Raw genomic sequence first — 23,161 nt, forward strand, 5'->3', positions numbered from 1 at the left:
AGTACTACTACTAAAGCTTCCCTATTACTTAATAGTAGTGTACGTTTTGTTTTAGAATAATGAATGTTTTATTTATCTAGAGTTTTATGTGGCGGTGTGTGTATGTGTGGTGCAGAGCGGTGTATGTAGAACTTATGCGTTTAGGAAAGTGTGGTGTAGAAGAGGAACAAGGGGATGTGCAGCAGGGATGCATTAAGTGCACGAAGGAGGACGATACCCGATAAAGTACACAATAAAAAAGCAATTTCTAAATGTCGTAACAATACTACTACTACTACCACTACTATCAGCAGCAGCGTAGTGGTGAGAAATTGGGGAAAAGTTAGGAAACCGAAAAATCTAGGAACAAACAAAAACAAGCAAACCCCCCGAATAATATAAGAAGACAAAACACACAGCAAGAGCAAAAAAAAAACACTCAAAAAACCAATGTAATGTAGTTACGGAAATAAAAATACAAAAACAACAAACCCAACCACACAATGTACGTAGAGAGATATAAACTATACTTGATGAAATGGTTTAATGGGGGAAAGAGAAAATTAAAATAATCAGCAGCAAACAACCCGCCCACCCCCGTTGTGTCAGCGACAAAAACAAGCAGTGGATGATGATTATTAGAAGGTACACAACATGGATAGTGATTCAAAAAAATTTACACGAAAACAAATCAAAATAATTATTAACAAAAAAGAAAAAGAAAACAAAAATGCCTGCTCGGTGTGCCGCCTCAGTGCGCCGATGGCTCGATTCCTAAGAAAAATCTATTCGTGGAGAAAATCCTTCTTCTAGACAGAACAAATAAATTGCAATGAAAACGTGTGTAGTACCAGGCATGTTGTTGCATCGTATGTGATTTGTTTCGGTTTACTTTTATCTGTTTTGAAAAGATGACATTTTTCAGGTTTCCTTTAAGGCAGTTGTCAGATTAATACTTCGGGAGGAACTCTGTGGCCGATCAAGCTGTTTCAAGGCCCTTGGCGGAATAAGTTGTTGGGTTCCATCGCCATGAAAATTGAAGAGTTGGGGGGAGGGGGGTGGGTAGATGCTGATTGGTGGGTATGAGGGATTCTCCTTCAGATGGGCCCCAATTCGAACAACAAGGGCTACTGCGAGCTTCTCAACATGGGACTCTTGTCTTGCTCAGTAAGCCTCGTAACACAAGAGGGCCGGCATCACATAGCAGGTCGATTAGCCAACAAGAAGAAGGCGACTATCAGCAAATCCGTAGCATTGGCCTCTTGCATCTTTGGTAAAGACAAACCAGCAAACCGTCAAACATTTCTTGAAAAGTGCTTAAGTATGCAATAGCAAATTCTCATTCCAGCAGCCCTCAGCCCTTCGCTACTGGCCAAACTGCATGATAGACTTCTCACATCAGTCGGAAAGTTATTTCGATTAGTTATAGTGTACTCACTTTTCTGATTCGCGCTCTTGTCCTGGTGTTAAGTACCTCTTAGCTGCTCACGGTAGAATGAAGTTGTCCGCCAAATTAATATTGCGGCCTTTCTAGCGCCATCACTTCATCGCAATCGGGGTATACCACGACCGGACCCGTAGCTTGGTCCTCTTGCTCCGTTGACAAAAAAAAACTCTCTTCGTAAAATGTGCCATAGAACATTGGTGAGCCATGGCAGGTAGCAAACTTGAGTTTTCATTTTCTCAGGCGAAATGGTTCATAAGCCAGATCTGATTACCGGAATGAGAATAGAAGGATGTTGGCGGGGGGAGGGGTCCTGTGCTGCCTTGTTATTCAAATACTTCCTGCCAGTGGCGTTCAAAGACTCTGCCGGTTCCCTTTATACCGTGGTTTAGCACACCCCATTAGTTGGCTCTTGGCGGTGGCCAAACCGGTCAGTTCTTCGCTACGGGTCAGACCACGGCTTCTTTGTTTAAGAGGATAACCTAGTTGAGCTAATTCAATGTATAATAATCTGTATGGTTCGCAGAGCTCGTCGTCGTTGTAGATTCTTCTCTATTATCCTTTCACGCACTTGGTCAGTTTTAAATATTTATTTAAGCTAAACTTCAGGTAATCACTACTTTTTCCAGTTCTTTTCATATCACAGCCCGACACTTCGGTTATTTTGTTTTGAAACACCAAACAATCCTGTTGTGGCCCAAATGTCCCAAAGCACACGAAAATGACACTTGCCGCCAACTGCCAAAGTGACGTCATCCAGTTGTTTGGTTGGCGTGCTGTCAAAGTGCGCAAGACGTCTGGTAAACAAAGCAGCTTCTCGTGAATCAAGCAGATTTTCATCAAAACAAAAAAACCCGCCAGGAAAGGAGTAAATTACTGGTTTAGAAAGTTTGCAACGGCACCATTCCCATTATGCCTCCAGTAAAAACCGATGGAGATAGTGATGGGGATGGAGATTTGTCCGGTGGTGAGTCGGAGCATTCCGGATCCAGCCAGGGACAGGATCACGATTCCAGTGCAGAGGAAGCGGACGAACCGGATTCGGACGATTCGTCGGAAATGTCCGAAGGCGAATGCGAACGGCGACGTACCAATTGTCAAGATAATCTAAGTATGTATACAATTGGGCGTCCGGAAGCGTTTTCCCGGTCATTAATCCTTCCGTGTCGCATTTTTAGCGAGCCTCGAAAAACAGTTTGGCATCCTGAAGGAACAGCTGTACAAGGAGCGTATGGTGCAGGTAGACCATAAGCTGCAGCAAATCCGGGGTGGCCGGTTGCAGGATTACTTTATACCGTTGCAGCAACTTCAAACCAACATGGACAGCCGGAAGGAGGTGGCCGAAGTGATGAAGAAGTACCGTGTCAATAACATTAAGAACAAGTTTGAATCGGAACTGCAAGCTTGCTACCAGCATTTCGATGTAAGTTAAAGCCTCCAACGCTTACCCGAGTATGTGCCGGAATAATTCATCCATTAATTCGCAACTCCTCTCTACACGCAGAGTGAACAAAATCTCGCCAACGATGTCATTTGCGACGAACTGATGGAGAAGGTGCGCCGATTGGAGGAGGATCGCCACAATGTGGACATATCGTGGGCGGACTGGGGTACAAACACGCGAACGGCAAAGGTACGAGGCCCGGGACGCAAAAAGGCCGTAACCGTGTCCGGACCGTACATCGTGTACATGTTGCGCGAGGAGGAAATTCTCGAGGATTGGACCTCAATTCGGAAAGCACTGAAAAGGTCGACGGCTGCCGCTACCTGATATTCATTACCGTAACAACTTACTCTAATGTACAGTTTCGTCGGATCGCTTTTCTTCCCTCGGCGAATTTTGGTCCCGGGTGTATCTCGCGAAATCGTCAAATCGTTCTAATAGAAATCGTCAAGACTTATGTACCGGATTGTGTGTGTACACTCACTTTTTTTATAATTTCGTAGTTTCGCAGCGACTTGTAATCGTGTAAGGTAAAATATTAAACCTAAGATGTGTAATTAACCCGGTTGTTGCTTTCTTTGCTTTGTCCCAACTTCCCGAAACACTCAAAATAATTCAAATCGTATCGTGCTTCACTACATAACGACGTTTATTAACCATACTGACTAAATGCTCTTACATTCCTTTTTCTAGCAAGAATTTTTCCACGAAACCTACATGGTCACCTTTCAGCTCAATCTGGCCACTCATCTCATTCACCCGCGTGATTATGGGACGGCTTAGCTGCTTCTCGATCAGATAGCGTAGTTCCGCTTCCAGCTGCCAAATATCACCCTCCACGTGACGGATTGCCGTTATCCGACGCTGGCCACGGAAGGCACGGCGCAAGTACACCGGTAGCATGTGATTTTTCGTCCGTAGCACCACGTACTTTAGGTTGGGCTGTGGGCTAGCTGGTTTCCATCCGGATGGGTAGCTTTCCTTCGGTGTTGGTTTCGGTACGGTCCGGGGAGCTAGCAATCGTTCGACGTACTTCCATTCCGGTGGATTCCGTACAACTTCCACTTCGGGATACTGCGCCAAATCACCGACCGGTTCCGACGAGCGAAACGAGGACCATCGAACGGAGGTGGCTGTCACATTCTGGAAGGGAATATTGCATCAATTAACCATCCGGGCGGTAAGTTTGGATTGTTTCTCATTTACTTGCAACTGGTTTGGAAGCTGGTTTACGGAATTAAACGATACAAATCGACTTAAGCTCAATGTTTTGCTGCACACCATGCGAAGCGCCATGATTACGTACGAAAACAAACGATTGACTCGTGTCGGAAAGCTGGCAACCGATGGCTGTCAAATTGTTCGTGTCGGATGGTAAACAAAGGCGTTTTCCTTAGCAGAATGGCAGCTATTCAAATGGGCCGTTACAAGAGCAAGTGCATAGCTGAAATAAAAATAAAATATTATAATTGTTAATTCACTTGTATTTTTGAAAATTATGGTCACAAAATAATTGAAAAACGTTTTTAAATAAAGTTTTCATAATATTAACCATTGTCAAAAAAAAAAAATGTTTACTGTTCCTTCTCCTTCATTGGTAAAGCCAGTTTAACCGCCTTTTTATGCTGTTAATCAGTAATCGCTGCTCTTGCCTGAACCAAATAAGACTTTAATCCTAAATAAGAAAAAACTTACTCCTACACACACCGACAAATCTTTTCACTTAGTCTGTTTTTTATTCCTTGATTACCCTCCCATCCTCCGTTAGAAGGACTTGTACATTTACAACGACTACAATATTTGCCAAGATAGCAATTTATCTTTCCAACAGATTTGACGCTAACCATCAGCACCATTGTTGTGCGGTTGGCATGTCTTCAATTGGTGGACCCACCGAAGAAAGGCAGGGCATAACTGTTTCTTCACCAATTTCGTCACGTTCGCCGCGGAAAGTTTGGTCCAAAGTTTTCCACGCCATCAGCCATTGTCTTCTTCTTTTTCTTTTCTCGTTGTGTCTTCATTCTTAAATAGCCGGATTGTATGTAGCGAGCAGATAAGCATTATGTACTGTCTGTCTCAAGATGTATCCAGCAAGACAGCATGTGTTTGGAAGCTTTGAAGATATTGTGAACAAATTCTCACAACAGCAAGCTTTTGCCCATAGCCGGCTAAAGTGGTGCATATCGGACATTTCTATTTTTCTCCTGCTACATAATACATCCCAAAAGACCTCAAACTTTTCTTTCCTTCCTGTACGACACCCATGTCAAGGACATCGAATGGCCCAAAATATCTGTACATAATGTACTGCAGCAGCAAGCTCCAAAAACCCTCTGGTCGAAGCACGGTTTCCCTTTACACGACAGCAAACGTCGAAAGCTTCATTGCTGTGGTTCTCTATTTCCGAGGCCAACGAGGTGTATCGATTTTTATCGTAAATCGTCGTACGTTTGCACACAGACCCGAAGGGCAGTCCTGACAGTGGATAGACTGCGGTCCGGAGCAACGAAGTCGGTGGCGGCCGTCCTTCATCCACCATCGGAGAACGTGCCAGTGTACGTGCTGTCACGGTGGCAAATCCCTTTATGTATCAGTTATTTTATTATCTTCATCATTAATCAGTAAAAACGAGGATCGGTGACACGGCTGCTGGACGTGCTGGAGCTTCTAATGGAGCACAACACATTAGGTCGAGTGTAATTGAAATCAATAGGCTTGCGATGGCTGCGCAAGCAAACGAGCTTCATCATGCCTGCTGACGGGAGCCTATCCAATCAAATGTCGATTCCGTGCGACAGACGTCACTACAGTGGCGAGAATGGAACATTGAGTTTGTGAACTATGCTTATCTAATTAAGCATCACACGGTGCGTGTGTTTCTCTGTTTCGAGTTGATTGTGCACACCTTATCAGTAAATAGGACAGCTTTAATAGCTGCTGTGTTAGTGGTGGAGTCGCTGGTTGCACATCCACAGAGATCTATTTACAAGACGCAATCAAAAGTTCAAACAGAAACAGATCGATAATGCTGACTAAGCACTTTTGTCATGGGTTTGATTACACTCTTGTTGGAATAAGGAAATATTTACCCAGTGTTGCAGTAAGAAGTACAGAATTTATTAAAGTTTTTGTAAAAAAGAAGGATGTGTTCAATAGGCGAGAAACCTGAGTTTTTTATGTCTTTGTCAAAATGTACGCTAATTATTCTCGCCAAATATTTTACAAATTTATTGTGACGTTTCTTCTCCCTTTTAAAAATCGAGAAAAAGGAGACGCGCAACACCACGTTCGTGTGTATGTAATATCCATCTTTACGACTGCGTCACTCAATTGCGTTTTATGAATACTTTTCTTCGCAACCAACAACGAATGCGCTCCATCGTAACTCGGTAACTCGATCCGTTTAGTATATAGTTCGTTACAGCTAACCAAACACGGAAAGTGATACGCAAAAGTATCCACTCGGATGTCGACGGACCGAAACCATTGAAGAGGGTATGGGGGCATGGAAAAACTAAACAAAAGAAAAGCGATACGTATCTGCTGTTTTGAATAAAAATTGAGACATTTCTGAATGGCGATTTGAAATATTTCTATGAGAGTATCTTTCCTTTTTCTTTATTACATTGTTAAACTACATCGATGTACCTGGAATAATGTTGGATACGCATTTAGTGCAGATAAGACTTAGTGATTGCGACTAGCTGTATCGAGGTCGGTCAGTCGGTCGATATCGTATGATCGTTGGATAAGATTGTCTCAAATCCTTTCCCTTTCACGGGGTCTCCAATACGATATTTCAAGCACAAAGTTCCGGGACCCCTAAATCAAGGGTTCCTATTGTGAGATCCCACCTATGAGGCTCCTGACACGAGGTTTACCGTACAAGCCTCCTCAGGTTGTTGAAGCTCTAGGCGGCTTTAGCAGCCAGCGTGCTTCGAGGTTAGGAGGTTAAGTTCGTATCACGGAAAAGGACTTATTCTGGGAGATGATTAAGGTACAACTACTACAAATAACTATTTTTATGAAAATTTGGTAAATTCCTAAACATAAGAAGCTTTCCTTACAGTAAGTTTGGAAGTTCTTAAATTTTCATTTAGAAATGACTACAACAATATAGAAGTTTCGCACATTTTCAGGTATTTAGGAAGCTTTTTTAATGTCCAATGAAGCGATTTTTTTAGAGACTCATGGAACCGGCTGATGGATTCTGACTATCCACAAACCTTCTCGCGCCTTTCGTTAAGCTATCCCAAAATACCAACGATCGTATACCATTGTAAGCATGCTTTAAAGGCGCTTTAGCGATCAATTGATCAGAAGATCAATCACAACCGAGATTTAGTTATTGGAAAAATTATGATTTTTTTATGGAAGGATTGTCGGTCACTGCTGGAGGGAAACCTTTTTTGTTCGCGGTACACTTACCGTTGGCCGTCAGCAGCGCATTCTCATTGTTTGTCCGTTATTAAGATGTGGAAAGCTTCGCCAAGATATTTGTAAATTCGGGCCTCTGCGAAACACATAAAATCCAACAGAACTCTAGATTTTCCTCATCAGTTTCTCCAAAGCATCAGACAAGATTAACATGTGATCGGTATCTGACCAATATTTGGTTTTCTTTAGAATGGAGAAGTTTTTGTAGATGCAGATTAGCTATTGTGGTCATGAAGTGCCTTACAAACTTCTTCGTTTAAAAACATCGTTGATATTACAAAGCTCCACAAGCAGCTTCTCGACTAGATTGGTCAACGTTGCTCGAAATTGAGAGATAAAGCTATTTATTTAATTTTTTGTGACCATGTTAGGTAGGCCACAGAATCATCCTTAAAACCAGTTAATTTTTGTAATGATATGTGAGTTGTTAAAGTTACATAATTACATTCTGGAGATCGTGATTAAGAGATTAGCTCATGATTGAGAGTTTAAATATTATATATGAGCTATTAAGTTTGACTTTAAGAGGTATCAAAGGACACAGAAGCACCTTTTAGTAAACCTCCCGGCTTTCCAAGCAGCTTAGGCAGATCAAGGCAAGGCACGCAAACCACAAATATTACTTCATGTTACTTAAAAAATACGAAAAATACTGTTCAATTACAATCAGTCTTCAGCAATGTTTTGGCACAATCAAAAACATTCGAATAAATTTATTTAAAAAAATTCAAATGTTTCTCAAATTAAATATTCTCTAAAAACATATTATTTCAAGTACCTACTTGACACAAAATACTTCCTAAAAGCACAACATTATCGAAAAAGTCTCATCTTTAACCAAGAACCTTTCGAATAAGGTTCTTGTGAACTTTCTGATCAACAAAGCTTTAGGATTTAAAGAAATAAAAAACTTTCCCAATCTGTTCTTTCATTGCCTAGAAGAGAGGCTCATAAAACTAGTTTCAGAGCTTATGTCTCCCATACATAAAAAGTATTCTGAGGATTCCCCCAAAAACAAGCTTAAAACCACATTTCGTCTATAAAACAGATTCCTATCTTATTATTATCGACGATCGTAAAGTGAACAGCTTACATCTCTAGTTTTCACAAGGCCATAAAAGGAAAGCTATTTTTTGTTGAATGCGAGCGTTTATGTTGTGCAGATCGAATCAAAAGCACGACTCAATTCGAGCTATATTTTAGTGAATTTAACCTTTGGCAAGCGTGGTCGTATTAACGGATAAGAATTTTCATAAATTTTATATAATTAGCTTTTACGTTTGCTTCCAGTTTGTACAACTTTTCCATAACAAATCTCACGAAAACCTTTAAATTTCCCTTCCCAAAAATCAAAGATACTGAGGAAATCTATCGAAAATAAAACCCAAAGACGACGCAACAAGGTCCTTTCCAGTCTCGGAAACCAAAACCCATTCGCATCCGCGTGCCAGCGAGTGGATAATTTATCTGTTGTTATCCCATCCACCTAAAAAACCCCGTGCACCGACCCTTTTCCCTTTGTATTTATTTGGAAAGTCTTCCCTTCCTTCCGCCGCACAATATCCTTTAATTGCTTTCTTGTTGCTTCGGTACGTAGTAAATAAAGGTGATGCGATCTCGGTACGCAATCGGTTCCTGCTGGGGGAACAAAACCCGGGCCTACGAAATTCATCTTTACCGAGCAAGGGATTCTACTCCTGCAAAACGGGGACCAGACCAGCACGGGTATACTGCGTCATTTGTAGCCCCTTCTGGCAAACCGTAAAACATAACCTATCCGCCGCTTATGTAAAGTTGAACCGTACAACCGCATCATGTCAGTACATAGACTAGATCCACGCTAGACGGGACGGGATGAATTTCTCGCACCCTTTTTTTTTGGCTCGAGGCAAACGCACATTCGACACAGCTTCACAGAAGGGTGGGTGGGCTGCAAGATCCCCTCATAATGTTTTGGGATAAATTTTATGCTAGGGTGTCATCGGGCATCGTCCGTCGTGGTCACTAACACGCGCGCCTTACGAGTTCGATTTTGCCAACCGGGATAAAGAAGGGACTATAGAATGGATTGAATTTGTGCCTGTTTTGCAAGCATTGCACCTAAAGCATCAACCGTTGCAGTATCCGAGAATTCGGAAAGTGTTCACATTTATGTGAACGCTTTCTTTTGTGTGTTGGTTTGAAGAGTGTTCCTCTTATTGGAATGTATAATGTAGAATGCACATACATGTAGATGAATAAATTAGAAATTTCCACTTTGAAGTGTTTCCTTTTTTAAAATTCAAAAGTCTCTTTAGATTATCAATTAACTCCATCTCCGTTACCTCGATACTGTGAGCTAATTAAACGGCTGAAAACCTCAACAGCACTCGCATGAAAGCTCTTCAAGAAGCAATTAAAACTATTCGATTGGTTTTCTTAGAGTGAAAGTTTTGGGTAGCATCGGTAGCTGTTGATCTTCACGACTGACAGGGGGATGGTCACCGTTTGTTTGTGGTTTACAGGAAGCCACAATGTGTCTTTGCGAGGGTAAACTTTGTGTACTAGTTTCCTGGTCCGACTTATATGGGTCGACCTATAGACTTGTGTGATTTCAAGTAGTTTTCACACTCATATCACTCAATACTTATGCATTTCAATGATTTAAACCGCGCAGATTCGTAGCGAGGATCTACTATCCAACCATGAGTAAGTTGTTTAGAAGAAGACTTGGGAAAACTGAAAACGTATCATACCTTCAACAGCATTATCAACTAGATTTCTTTAAGTAGAGCTTGATATGCTTGAATGTGTCCTAATTTGACAGTAGACAATAGTTCTGTTTCTGTTTCAAGGGCGGAGTAAGCGGCCTCCTGGGCCTCTGACAGCTGTTTCGTGTACAGGGCCTCGTACCACGGACCCGTCTTGGGTACCTTGCAGTACTAGATCGTTGCAGGGAATCGTACTCGGGGTCCTTAATGTGCTTGCAGCTTGCGGACTGTATGTAAAAGCCCAGCAGCTCTTTCAGTCACGTAGCCCGGGACCTCGTTTGTCTCTCGTCATCCTTTGGCGCGCTTTTGTCGTTTCCTCAACTCAATCGGTGAGGCATTTGATCCGAGAATGTTAGCGACAATATTGATAGAAAATGATCGTGTCATACCTTACAAGAACTAACAGCACAGAAGAACCCTCATTGAGTACTTTGTGGGCAAAACTGACTTGAGATTGAAGGCTGAACTTTGTTTACTTGTAGGAGAAATTGTACTAAATCACGTGTCAATCTTTGCCACTTAACAGTAAGTATAAGTATAGTTCTATGAGACAACCGATGCAGATATGGAGCGACTCACGAAGATCTAGCTTTGATCTTTGTGTAACTTTAATCTGTAGAAGATGAGATCCCACCATGCAGCATATCATCCTCCAGGTTTTTCATGGAGGATAAACAGACACAGAAGCAACTGAGGTTGTTTAAGGGGCCACTTCAGATTTGCTGATACCAACACATGTTCGTCCACCCCACCAAACGACAAATAATTCAATGTGAAAAAAGTTTTCCCCCCAATTTCCTCCTACCTTAGGTGAAATATCTCCCCAGTTCTGATGATGGTGCGTATGTTGCTCGAAATAATAACATAGACGATACTAATCCGCAAATCTGTGCATTGTTTTCCACTTCAACAGCCTTTCCTACATCACAAGTCAATGAATTTGAACATTTCCTTTCGCTACGCTACGCACCGTCAATATTATTTCTTTGGAGCACTCGAATCCACCCAATTCCTTCGCAATCCACAAGCAGTCAGGGAAAACTTTGTTTTCTGTTACAGTACTCTGGCGGACTCCCGATGAGATGCTTCAAACAGAAAGCGAAAGTATGGAAAAGACTACTTGCAGGAGGTGGAGCGGATTGGTTTAATATGATTTTTGATTAATCTGGAAATCATCTTCAGCGATTGGGAAAGTTTTTTCCCGGGTGTGTATGTTCCTATTCTGTGTTTTTTCTCTCTTTCTCTGTTTACTGAGCTCATCTTCCTTCTGAAGATTCGATCTAAATTTCGATCGTCAAAATCGTATGATGCAGTAGAAGCAAAGAACAACGCAGACGAAACAAAACGACAACATTTACTTTGCTCGGTCTCGGTTTTTATCGGATCACTTGAAAAAGGTAAACACACGACCCAGTCTCGCAGTTGGCGTTTGGAAAGCTGCAAAGCAATATGCACAGCCCAACTAGCGCTGAAGACACAGATACTGGCAGGACCATCCTTCGGGGGAAGGATGGAGGAAGTTTTGGAACTCTCTTTTCCACGCAATAATACGAACTGCAAACATTGATTGCCGACTTATCAGAGGGCTGTTTATTTTTGTACGGCTTTTCCGTTGTCACCGATGGGGCACCCTCGAAGTGGAGAGTTTTGAATGTATTTTTCTTCTGTCGTGTGGTCTTCCGTTCCGGTTTCAGACTCGCTGAAAGCAATCTGTTCTAGTGGGAGAAATTGGGTCTAGGAAAGGAGGAAAATCTTCAAAAGAATCTGTTGCTAGCTAATCAAGCAAATAGAAATTAGAGATAAAGAATCAAGATTGAAGAGAAGCGTGATGGGCAGATTGGTATCAGAATCAATTTAATGTAAAAAGCTTTTTTATTTGTGCAAAGGCGACTGGAACGATTTCAGATGACAAACTGATAATATTAGTTTAACTTTTACTTATAAAAAAGAATTATTTTTTGTTTGAAAATATCTAACATTACAATGCCGAAACAATGTTCCATACCTTCCAACATCATTCGATCGTAACCAAATGGAATTAGCTCACGTCTGCAAATCCGTTCGGTCCATCTTACTTTACAGCCACGCTAAAAACCAACGCTACCGAAAGACAAGCAAAACGAAAACATTTACCATTCAAACGATTTCCGCAGCTTCGCAGAGCACATAAACACCCACAGGCCATGTATCCAATAAGTCACCCATGAATCATTTTGCTCTAGCATTCTCGTGGTGCTTTCACTTTCAACAACCAAATACAATCGACCAAAAAATAAAACTAAAACTTCCCCCCAGTATGTACCTTCACCGGTGGTAGCTACAAAAAAAAAAAATAAAGCCAAAACAAACCTTCGCGCACTTTAAATTTATTGCCCCGTCGAGTATAAATTTACTCCCTCCGGACAAGCGGAGGAACAAAGTCATACGATGAAGAAGAAAAAAAAACACATTGAAATAAACACACATACAAGCACACCCTCTGACATGGCGGGAAATTTGTGGAGGAAAGCGATGTGAGAGTAAAATGTCTGCCCAGGTTTTGTGTACATTCTATTAGCTCGGGCAAGTGTGTCTGCTGGAAGCACCCGAAAGTGGTACGTGATGTGGAATTTGGGTAGCATGCCGGGTAGTAGAACATTGCAGTGCAGTGTTTCTTAATACATTTACTAATTTCAAGGGACGAATCGAAAAGCCTAAATACAGTAAGGACTTAGGGCTTTTAATTTCAGACTTTCGGATTAGCTTTAATAACTCAGCTGTAATACCCTTTCCATGGTCCCAGGAGCACCTGTGATGAGATAGGCACCCGATAATCTAACCACTAAAATCCTTTTAGACTATCGAAATGGAACGAGCAAATTCCTTAGGCTCAGTTTTAGTGATGCCCGTCACATGCTATCCCGTCAAAAGGACCGGAATTATTGCATTAGTAGATGCCGACATTCAACCTGAGCAAATCTCTCCCAAAAACAACTTTTTTTTCACATTCTTAAATTTATGATAACCATCTCCAGAAGAATGTTAAGAACCTCTGCGTTGAAAGCGTTAGAAAAATAATAAATATAAAGAAAGCTACTTCTTTCATCACTGACAAAAAAAAACACCCTAAAGTAAAAGAACTTCAAAGACAGGTAGAATGGATGAAAGGTTTACAAAATGGTGCTACAAGATGCGAACTACAAGCTTCCATTTTTTGGGTGGGCTTTCTTCACCAAGGAATCCACCCTCTTCGTACGCAAGTGCTGATAAACTCCGGTGAAGCTTTCTCGCTTCAAAACCTTCCAAAGCGTTCCAAAAGTATGTTTATCGCCGTTCCCTGATCGTAATGCGTGCCAAGGACATTCGCGGAGATGCGGAGAACTTGTGAGGGTTTTTTTTTGTGTTAGTATCTGTGAACAACTCCTTCCTACCACGAGCAGGTAAACAGTCTGTTATGGACGGTCGCAAGAGCACAGAGCCAAATCCTTGCAATTACGCCAACAGCACGCCACCGTAGCGACAGGATGGAGCAGATCCTTTTGGACACACATCGGCAGGATGGTGCCATAAAATATTCTCTCCGCTGTTCACTCTGGCGTACCACCAGGATGTCGCTATCTGCGGGAGGACTATTCCGGGTGGTTGATTTATCGCTACGGTTCCGAACCTCGAAAGGGACCGTCAGGGGGTTCTAGTAGCAACTAAAAAAAAAAGACGTTGCTCCAATGTTGATGTACATCATATCATACGGAGCGTTCGCTGGTAAAAGTTCAACCTGACCAGCAGGGTCGCCTGTGGTCTGAGTGAGTAAGGGTGCGGTTTGCACATAATTCAGATGACTTTTGTGAACCTGTAATGGTAACGATGACAATATGTTAATTTCTCGGCAAACTTCCGGGGAGCTACTGCCCTACGGTGGGACGGGGCTTTTTACGGGGGGCGAGAGCCAGCGGAAGGTTGTGGAAGGTTTAACGTGGTCATAGAGTTGTTTGCCTGGGGATGATGTGGTTGATTTGATTCGTGATTTCTTTTTATTCTGCTATGTCGTCCTGGAAAGCGTCTGATGCAAATTGTTGGCAAGCTTCGATGAGTTATGTCTTTAGTTGAGACCACAATTAGGAGCCAATCGGCCATGACTGTGCCTCTGTTGGATGTAGAGCATCAAGCCGAGAGTCTCATGCTATCGAAAAGAGTTCACTTAGGAGTAAAAGCGAAAATATTTCACCCTTACGACAAAACACTCTATTGAAGCAAATCATATCAAGCATTCCAGGGTGTAATGAGCTTCAAAGTATATGTAAAAGAGTGCACTGCGAAAAACATCCACATCAACATTGTGCTCCAGTAAAACACTATTAGCATTTCCGCAGCCAAAGCGTAGCGTTGGTTTCTGACTGACGATCGGTACATCGGTCAATGAGCGAGCTGATGGAATGCAAATCGTGTCATTAAAATTCTACCAACGCGGCAAGTACTATCTGATTTTCCTCTCCTCCAAGCTATTCTAACGGTTATACCCTTTCATCGTGAGGGGCTCTGTTTCAGTAGCAGAAGAGCAACAAATTAACTGGATTGCTGTTGTTGACACAATGATTCAGTGTGCTGAAAGTTATGCTGTGATTTAAACTAGCACAAACAGCTGGCTGATGGAATTGATAGGTGTCGGTCAAATGATCGTACAAAATGACTTACATTTTTGGTTGATTGTAGGACCATATATTTATTTATTTTATTTGGTAGTGTTTAAGAACGAAGAAATTTTACGAGAAGGATGGCAGAAGATAAAAATAAGTCGATACCTTGACAACAAGGTGATTTCTATAGCTAAAAACTTGTAATAAATTTTAGACAGAATTCACAACTTGCAGATACATGATGCAGATACATAGTTGCGATTGCAACTACAGTGACTCAAACGAGAATCCAGTATGGCTGTGAACGATTTTCTTGACCAAGGGATTGACAATCATGATTTTTTACTTCACTGGTCTTTGTGAAGAACTTTTTTATAAATCATTCACAAAAACTCAACAAGCAAAATAAACAAAAAAGGGCAGAAGTTTGGGGTGGTCCAGCGGTGAAGCAACAGCGGTGACGCGGCGAGACCAATGCTCAGATCCCATCCGGACCTTTCCTCTGTGGTGAGGACTGACTATCCAACAACGCATTATCGATGAGTCCAGTAAGCCATTCGATTACCGGCTTGGTCAACTAGGTCGTTAAACCAAGCAGAAGTGTAGAAACCCCGATATTTGCAAGAATGTAAAAGAGACTTAAAGCCCCTTTTTTGACGTTAGTCGCAGCAAAGGCCCGTAAGAGTTTTCAATTAATATTCATATATGGCATGTGATGTTAGTCAAGCCTGTTTCTATATCTGACAGTAGATCAAGCCATAACATGCTAATGCTGGCTACTATATGGTGTGATGAACACCAAGGAATATCCACAAGAAAAGAGGTTTTCTTGAGAGCCAGTAGTTAGACTCCATGGCACGATGCTCCAAATAGCCGCTATAGGAAACAGTGAGGACAACATCTGAACCATGCCTGGCAGTAACAACATCCACAACCGAGCTCGCCCGGGATAAGCTCGGGATAAGGATAAGGGATAAGGTGCTTGAATTGAGGGAGAAGGAAATGTCTACCCTTCAAATAGGATATAAGTTTGATGAATTGTTAAGCTAGAATTGACATTAGATTTTAAGGAATACGACCTGGCCGTCATAACGAAATAAAAAAATAAAAAAAGTAGATCGAACAAACCTGAGAAGCTTTACCTCAATTCTGAAGGAGCTTTTGCTTTGTGATATGTAGTTTTGGTCTGATAATGTTGACATCCTCGTCTTCTTCTGCTTAATTTAAGGGCCTCCAAGGCCATGCCGATCATATAATGACTCGCTGGACTTATTGATACCTCGTAATTGAATAGTTTGGGCTCACTGGGAACGAAGGGTCTGGCCCTTGCTTCCGGCCCACCGAACAAATAATTCTGACATATGTGGCTTTAAAATCGATAGAAACTCTTTTCAAAAGAACTATTTCATTCTTCAGTCAACCTGTTTCAATGTTAATTGAAATTGGTTCCCTTTTTTCGACACTAATTTCACGCATTTTGCGCCTCCATTTCGCTTGTCTCCATTGTCATCGCCCTCGAAGCACTAATTCATTCTGCGTACCGAAGCGACGAAAAAAATATGTCTCCTAACACCAGTCACGTTCGTAGCCGATGGCACCATTAAAAACAATCAATTCGAACGATATGCTTTTCTCCCGAGTGCTACAAAGAAAACGCTTCGAGAACTCGACAAAGCGGAACGATTTAAAATGTCTTTTACTTCACTTCACACATACACACGCGCGAAAGGCGAGAAGTAAAGTATTTGTACTGGAATAGATTCCTAGCAGCATCAGCTTAACTCCCCCCGCCCCCCCGCCCCCCTCAACCCTCCATAAGGTTTACTGAAGCGGTGCCATAAAGCGTTGCCTCACTTCGCAATCGCCGACGGAAATGTCATCTAGCAAATGGAAATTGAAAAGCGAATCAGAATGGCCCGAGTGAGGCCACGGTCCGTGTGGACCAGGGTGTAAGCAGCATAAAAATGTAAATAAATTTTGACGAAAGCATCCCGAAACAGCTACACCGCGAAGGGTGTAGCCAGTACGAATCGAAGAAGCACCATTTGCCGACTAACCGAACGGTAGGACTAATGGTCAGCCGTAACAAGCGGCAAAAGGAAGAAGACGCCACGGGTTTAAAGTGGAAAATGGAGATGGTGAAAGAAAAACAAGAAACCTACCCCAAAATGCTTTCCAACTGTAAGGCAAATAAAAAAAAACTGAGATAATATTATGCAAATTGCGTAGAATTGTCGGCCAAAGAAAGAAGTCTCGGCAACAAAAAATGCAAACCCTCAGACCCTCCAGGGGTAAACAGGGTTGAGTTGGGTAAGGGCAGACCGTATTTCCATCCAGCGCCGTAAGACGTTCAAGGGCATTGGGGAGAAAAATACTTTAAAAAGACGCTTGGATCCGGTTATCTTCCAGCAGCGAAGATCCAGTCTGAGTGTCCTTGGCCATGGCTGACGGTGTCAAACCCGAGTGTGCGATCCTTGCAAGAGAAATGGAATATGCTTGAGTTTTTGTACCCCGGGTATCGTGGTCTCTTTGTGCCATTGGGGTGGATCATTTTTTTCGGTCAATTTATATTTTTCCTTCCACAGCGAAGGGTCTAGGCCTGGTGACCATGGCTAGGCCGGGCTCGTTACGGTTGCGAGACAACACGAAATCTGGTAGCGACAGATAAAGCAAACCAAATCTTAATTGCTCATCTGGTACAGTAATTATAATTTTTTTTTTGCCCAACACCACCACCGTCACTTTGGAGGCTGGATAGATGGGGCGCACTTTTGAAAAAAGTGTAAGCTCAAGTGTGCGTCAAGCTGATGATCGGTGGAAATTAGCGGTGACAGTGACAGCCAGCCGACCCGACCGGACCGATAACTAGCCGTAACAAATGGCAATCAAATGAAGCGAATGGGAGCAAATGGTGATTACAACGATGAAGTTGTTTGGCACTTTTTAAATCGATTGTTTTGGTGGTTTTATGGTTGAATTGAATGTCTTTGTCCGTTATGACTATGGGTAATACATATAATTACAGGGATATTATTATTTCATATGCTGCTAAAATCACGAATTAAGAAGCATACTTTTAACTAGCTTTTAGTTTCAAATGATTGAAAGAGCTAGAGAGTGTAGAAACCCCAAGGGCAAGAACTCTATGTGAAAGGAAGTTCCATTCACTTTTGGTGTCAAATCAAAAATATATATAAACCTTAAAGGAACTTCAATAGTGGTTATAGCGACTTCTTGATCAAGAAAGTCTACGAAACTGGCGAACCTCCTGTTAATACTACATGATACTAATTCTCTTCTTTCAATGGCAGCTTTAAATAGCGGATCGAAACGAAATAGCGTCCAGAGGTGGATTTAACTCCTCGGAGGATCTAAGCGAGTTGAAATTTGGGAGCTCCTATCACATTTAACCTGCTGACCGGGAGCAAAGATTCTTTATAAATTCGAGGCTGTTTATTAGCTCGGAGCACTCTGCGGCTGCTCACTCCGCGCACCGGAAGTCTGTACTTTGTTTTTTAGGAATTAAGAAGTCTTTTTTGGACAGTCAACATTCACTGGATATGAAAAAAACTACTCAAGGACTAGACTAGATAAGGGTGGTACAAGCGTATAAGAGATATAAGAACAAAGAACCAGATAAGTGGTTCTTTGTTCTATTCTTTGTTCAATGATCTACCAATGGATCCTCACTGTGTGGAGAATTTTCAGCATTGCGATCGAGAATGTTCTCGATGGTTGTTTTGAAATTTTGTTAATAAATTAACCAGATGGACCGTATTTTCCTTTAATTTTGGAATTTGATGATATTATTTTATAGACAAGTTTGTCAACTGGAAGCTCTAGTAGATGGCAGGACCGGGGTTCAAGTCCCACCAGGATCGTTCCCCCGTAGTGAGGACTGACTATCCAACTACGTGGTATCGGCAAGTCAAGTAAGCCATTCGATGGCCGGCGTGACATTAGAGGTTGTTAAATCAAGAAGAAGAAGAATTCGGTGGTGGAAAACTTTTTCAACCCGTAGATCAAAGAAAAAAAATAAAACAGAATAAAAATAATCGGAGCTTGTTTTGTCTTCATCAACTACGCACTAAAAAAATCCATGTTGTGTTTGTTTTATCTCCTCTTGCTCACCAGCGTGGGCTTTATTTACATTTAAACACCCCAACGAAGCAACGGTCCACACTAACAAATTCATTATAAAAGGCCCAGAAGCCCACGTGTAATCCAACGAACCGTTCATTAAAAATGCAGACTGTTTTCGGATCAACACAACAGCATAATTGTTCCCCGGATCGTACGACTTGCCCCTACCCAACCCGACTTGCCCCTAAACCTGTCCAGCCATCCGAGCCGGACGGGAAAAGCTTTCACTCTGAACTTTCCCCACCCCGAAAATCCCACTGTGCTTTAATAAATAGCCGCTTGATTATCTGCCTAATGGAGCTGGATTTTATTTCGCTCGAAACAGTAAAGCCAACTATTCACATTCAATTTCAATACAAGCGCCAAATGGCGGAACACTTCTACTGTTCTAAGACGCTTGCCAGCAGTCTTCAGAATAGCTCCAGTCGAATTGACTGACAGCAGCTTGGCAGAATGGTTTTTGTTCCAATTTTGCCCTTCCAAAATGGCACCGTCAGCTGTCGCCGTTCGATGATCGTCGTGGTCAAATTGAATGGTGCTGGAATGGGGCTGGAAGGGGGAAGCGCCACATGGATGCCAAAACGACGATTGACTTCAATTGACCAAGACAAATGGATGGAATTTCACCCTGCTTCCCGGTGCCTAAGGGTGAAGTGTTTTATGGTGCCTTATTGTTGGAGATGAATTTTATGATTCGATCTGTTTGGTGGAAGCTGTTGCTACTAGCTTCATTATGGACGGGCGGTTTGGCTTTTTGTTTTCTACTTCGCTTCTGTAGCTGGTGCTGATGGTGGTGATATTGATTTTATTACATCCGAAATGATATTCATGAACAATGATGGGTAAGTGAGCCATCGAAAACTGCAATTTTTCTCCCCACACAATAAGGATTGTGATTGATTTCCAATCAAACGATCTTGCTGGAGTTCTACTTTTCGATATCGTCAAGCGTTTGTCTAGTTTTGGCCTCAGATTAGTGACTAGTAGATGTCTAACAAGTAGCAAAATACGTAGTAATCTAAATATCTAGAAATTCATATTTATTTACAATTGATTATGACGGTCCAATGCCGTATTGTCATCTAGAAATTCATATTGTTGAAAGCAAAGTTTTCCAAGAAACCAAAGAATTGGTTAGAATTAAAATTATAACGGAATAAACTCTGTACTTTTGCAATTGTGAATAACTTTCCATTAATTTGGTATAGCTGAGACGATCCACCAGGAAGGTAGTCAGGTAGATCTGGAGCACAGCAAGCTCGGTGGCTGGATCAAGTCAAACCTATCGAAGATCGAATGCAGCTGAGGATCGGAGGACTACAGCCCCAGAGCGAATTTCCTGCAAACGGATTGGACACCTGGTTTTCTTATCCAGGCGTAGTCGATTCCAACCCAACCAACTCCCAAGAAGAAAAAGAAGAAGAAGAATTTAACCATAGTCTTTGATAATCTGCAGTGTAATGTCCAAGTCAGAGATCCTGGATATTGCCGGATTTTATATTTTATGTGTTTATCGATGTTGAATTCAATCGATAGAGCAAACTAAAAATACCAACTCACTCAACAACTTCCTTGAATTTGATTTTTATGTCCTGTTAGGACCCTCCAAGAGAGATAATTGAGACATTAGTTGTTGAGACGTTTAAAGTGTCAAATCAAAACAGAGCTTAAACAGATTTCTCTTCAAAAATTTGGATAGGACTGGAAAGCTCGTTCAGCATACTGAGAAACCCGAAAGTGATGCTGTTGTGCGAATCGCAAATTCACCGGAAATAATGATTAAATTACATAAAATGAACATCTCCAAAGCCCTCAATACATTCAAGATTGGGTAATTTCTAAGCTCTACTAGGTTTACTAATACGTCACCACAATTCATCATAACTTAAGACAGTTTGCAACACTATTTGAATAATCTTTCACCCTCAAAACCTTTCCTTCTGAAGCACTCCAAATCATTGTAATCGTTCTTACCCCCAAAGGCAAACAATTTTGCGTTTAGGTTTATTTACATAGTGGATTAGTAAAGATATGAACTTTTCGAACCGTGCTGCCTTCTGCTGAAACTGTTCCTCAATCCTTAATCGATCGATACCACATGTTGCATTGCATAATTCAAAGACAAATAGCTTCGTTGGGAGTACCAGCACCAGAACAAGCACTCCCAACCCATGAGAGGAGTAGAAGAAGCTAAATTCCAATATTGAAATTATGAGCTCATACTCTGGTGCAAACATTGCTGTTCGCGAGATGATTTTCGTATGAGAAGTTGTACGAAGGGCGAACGCTGAAATTGCTTCTCCTTCGATGCACGGGTGTGAAAGTAGTTGTTTCGAACGTGTTGTAAAACTGGTCCTAATCCATGTTTCCCTAAGACACGTTCTGCATCAGCCGGTAAAAACGCTAGAGCATCGGCGGAACTACACCTCGGTAAAAGTTTCCGGCAGGAGTTTATTTTACATCACTAGACCTTCATTTCCTTCGCGGTATATAGATGTTTGTGTGTGTGCTCGCAACAATTTTGCCGTTAGTCGTTAGGCTGGTTCTCTTTCTACCGGTTACCATCACCGGATAAGATGGATAGCTTCAATTATGTTACAATCCCGTACGACTTCACCGACAAAGTTCGTCCAAATTCTCGCGACATTCCTTGAATAGCTAATGTCGCGCAAATTTTTGAACCCCTAATTTCACGATCCGCACATTTCGGTGAGTGTTGGTAGTTTTCTTTACATATCCAAAGATCATTTATCTGTGCATTACTTAAAAGTTTATATTTAAGGGTAGATGACGAGAGATGGAGACGCATAATGTTTTACGAAAATTTTGGTATTTAAGATTTATTATTTCGGCTTAAACGAATTTCAACTGTAAGTTATGTGATTTATTGTAAAGAATAAGTCTTCAAGTACAAACAAAGTATACATTTTTCAAAATATTGATTTTACTTGTAATTTAATTCGAAGGTATGACACGGCTTGTAGATATACTTTTGGAAAATCCGTTACCGGAATTTTCCATGTTTTTATGTTTGATATTTCTTTCTCTATGTGTATAATTATTGTGAGATCTCCGAACGTGCAGCACAGTCTCAGTAAGTGAAATAATCACTAAACAATTTCAACGGTAGGGTACCCAAGTTTTACAAGATCGCTGCATCCTTATGACTCCCCATGAGAAAACGGCACGGCATTATTCGTCACGTTGATCGAAAAATTAACCAACAGAACGTTGCTAAAACTTTGTAAAAAAAATATAGCAGCACCAAGGAAGTTGTCATATGAAACTTCGACGGACTTTGACATCCGGGGCACAATTTTCACCCAATCTTTTCAATCCCTTTAGCTTCGTGTACATACAGAGTATGACATGACATCATCGGTCGGACATTTGAGGCGTAGATTCGATTGAAACGCGATGCCAAAAAGATTCATCCGAAGATGGTAGAGGAGTTCTGAGTCCTTCATCAAGGAAGTAGAGGATTTGGGCACGTAATGAGGATGACGGATTAATTTCGTTCTGCACGAGACGTAGAGCATCGTTGGGAGCTCTTTGATTGAATCAGGAAGAGTCCAATTTGATGGAAATCGCATGAATTTGTGGATGGTGATAACCAGCACTAGGCACATCACCAGTCACTATTAACTGCGATCATTATCTGCTAAGCACTAACACTCGTTCTACGATCTCGAGGTGCAAAGCAGCGAAATCCGTAGGAGCAGATCTTATTCAGGGGAATCATATCTACTCCATAAACTACGGATTCCACAAACTCCTGCGATCCAGAAGACTCCAACTAAGGACTTTCTTTGGCGGTGTTTGCGAGTAGGGCGTGTGGCGAAGGAGAATGAACTACGAGCTAGCTGAGCTGTTTGGCCGTGCTCAGAGCCGGTAAATGTATGCCAACGCTACGTGCTCAACCCTGAGCGGGTCAAGAAGAGAAGACTCTGGTAGTTCAAGTTGAGAAGAAGCTCTCAACTTGAACTACCATATAACATCACTCTTTCAAACTGTTTTTACCATGGCTCTGACGATATTACACACAGAGTATATGCACCTAATTTGCTCACCTATTTGGACAAGAATAGATGTGAATCCATGTCCATAAATTTGTATCTTTTTTCTGTTTCTCCTTCTTATCTTATGTACTAGAATAAATTTACTTTGAAGCAATCGAACAGCACAGAATATTTCCAAAATTAACTCCACAAAATGCCTTCTTCACCAATTCCCAATGAAGCTATTCATTTTCACCAACATTCACTGCCTGCAGTCATTACCACGCATTCACTCCACACAGCCAGTGGAAATTTGCACTGTTCTCTCCTTATGTAACGTTAAAGAACCCCCC

At 41.7% G+C, this 23,161-nt stretch overlaps 3 protein-coding genes across 3 annotated transcripts in view; 1 reads left to right on the forward strand and 2 right to left on the reverse strand.

Moving 5' to 3' along the window:
• Positions 1-23,161, reverse strand: part of LOC126559409 (iron-sulfur cluster assembly 1 homolog, mitochondrial) — a 347,746-nt gene that overhangs the window by 125,154 nt on the left and 199,431 nt on the right. The window lies entirely within an intron of this gene.
• On the forward strand, positions 2,328-3,236 carry LOC126558942 (breast cancer metastasis-suppressor 1-like protein). The gene is made up of 3 exons (XM_050215032.1): positions 2,328-2,534; positions 2,602-2,846; positions 2,928-3,236. Exons 1-3 carry the CDS (start codon positions 2,336-2,338, stop codon positions 3,192-3,194), a joined length of 711 nt encoding a protein of 236 aa, XP_050070989.1. The 5' UTR covers positions 2,328-2,335; the 3' UTR covers positions 3,195-3,236.
• Positions 3,521-4,177, reverse strand: LOC126559873 (probable 39S ribosomal protein L49, mitochondrial). Its single transcript, XM_050216048.1, has 2 exons — positions 4,074-4,177; positions 3,521-4,010 (listed from the first exon to the last, which is right to left on the reverse strand). The coding sequence occupies exons 1-2, from the start codon at positions 4,161-4,163 to the stop codon at positions 3,543-3,545; spliced, it is 558 nt and encodes a 185-aa protein (XP_050072005.1). The 5' UTR covers positions 4,164-4,177; the 3' UTR covers positions 3,521-3,542.

The sequence above is a fragment of the Anopheles maculipalpis genome, chromosome 2RL (assembly GCF_943734695.1).
Source record: "Anopheles maculipalpis chromosome 2RL, idAnoMacuDA_375_x, whole genome shotgun sequence".
NCBI classification, from domain to species: Eukaryota; Metazoa; Arthropoda; class Insecta; order Diptera; family Culicidae; genus Anopheles; species Anopheles maculipalpis.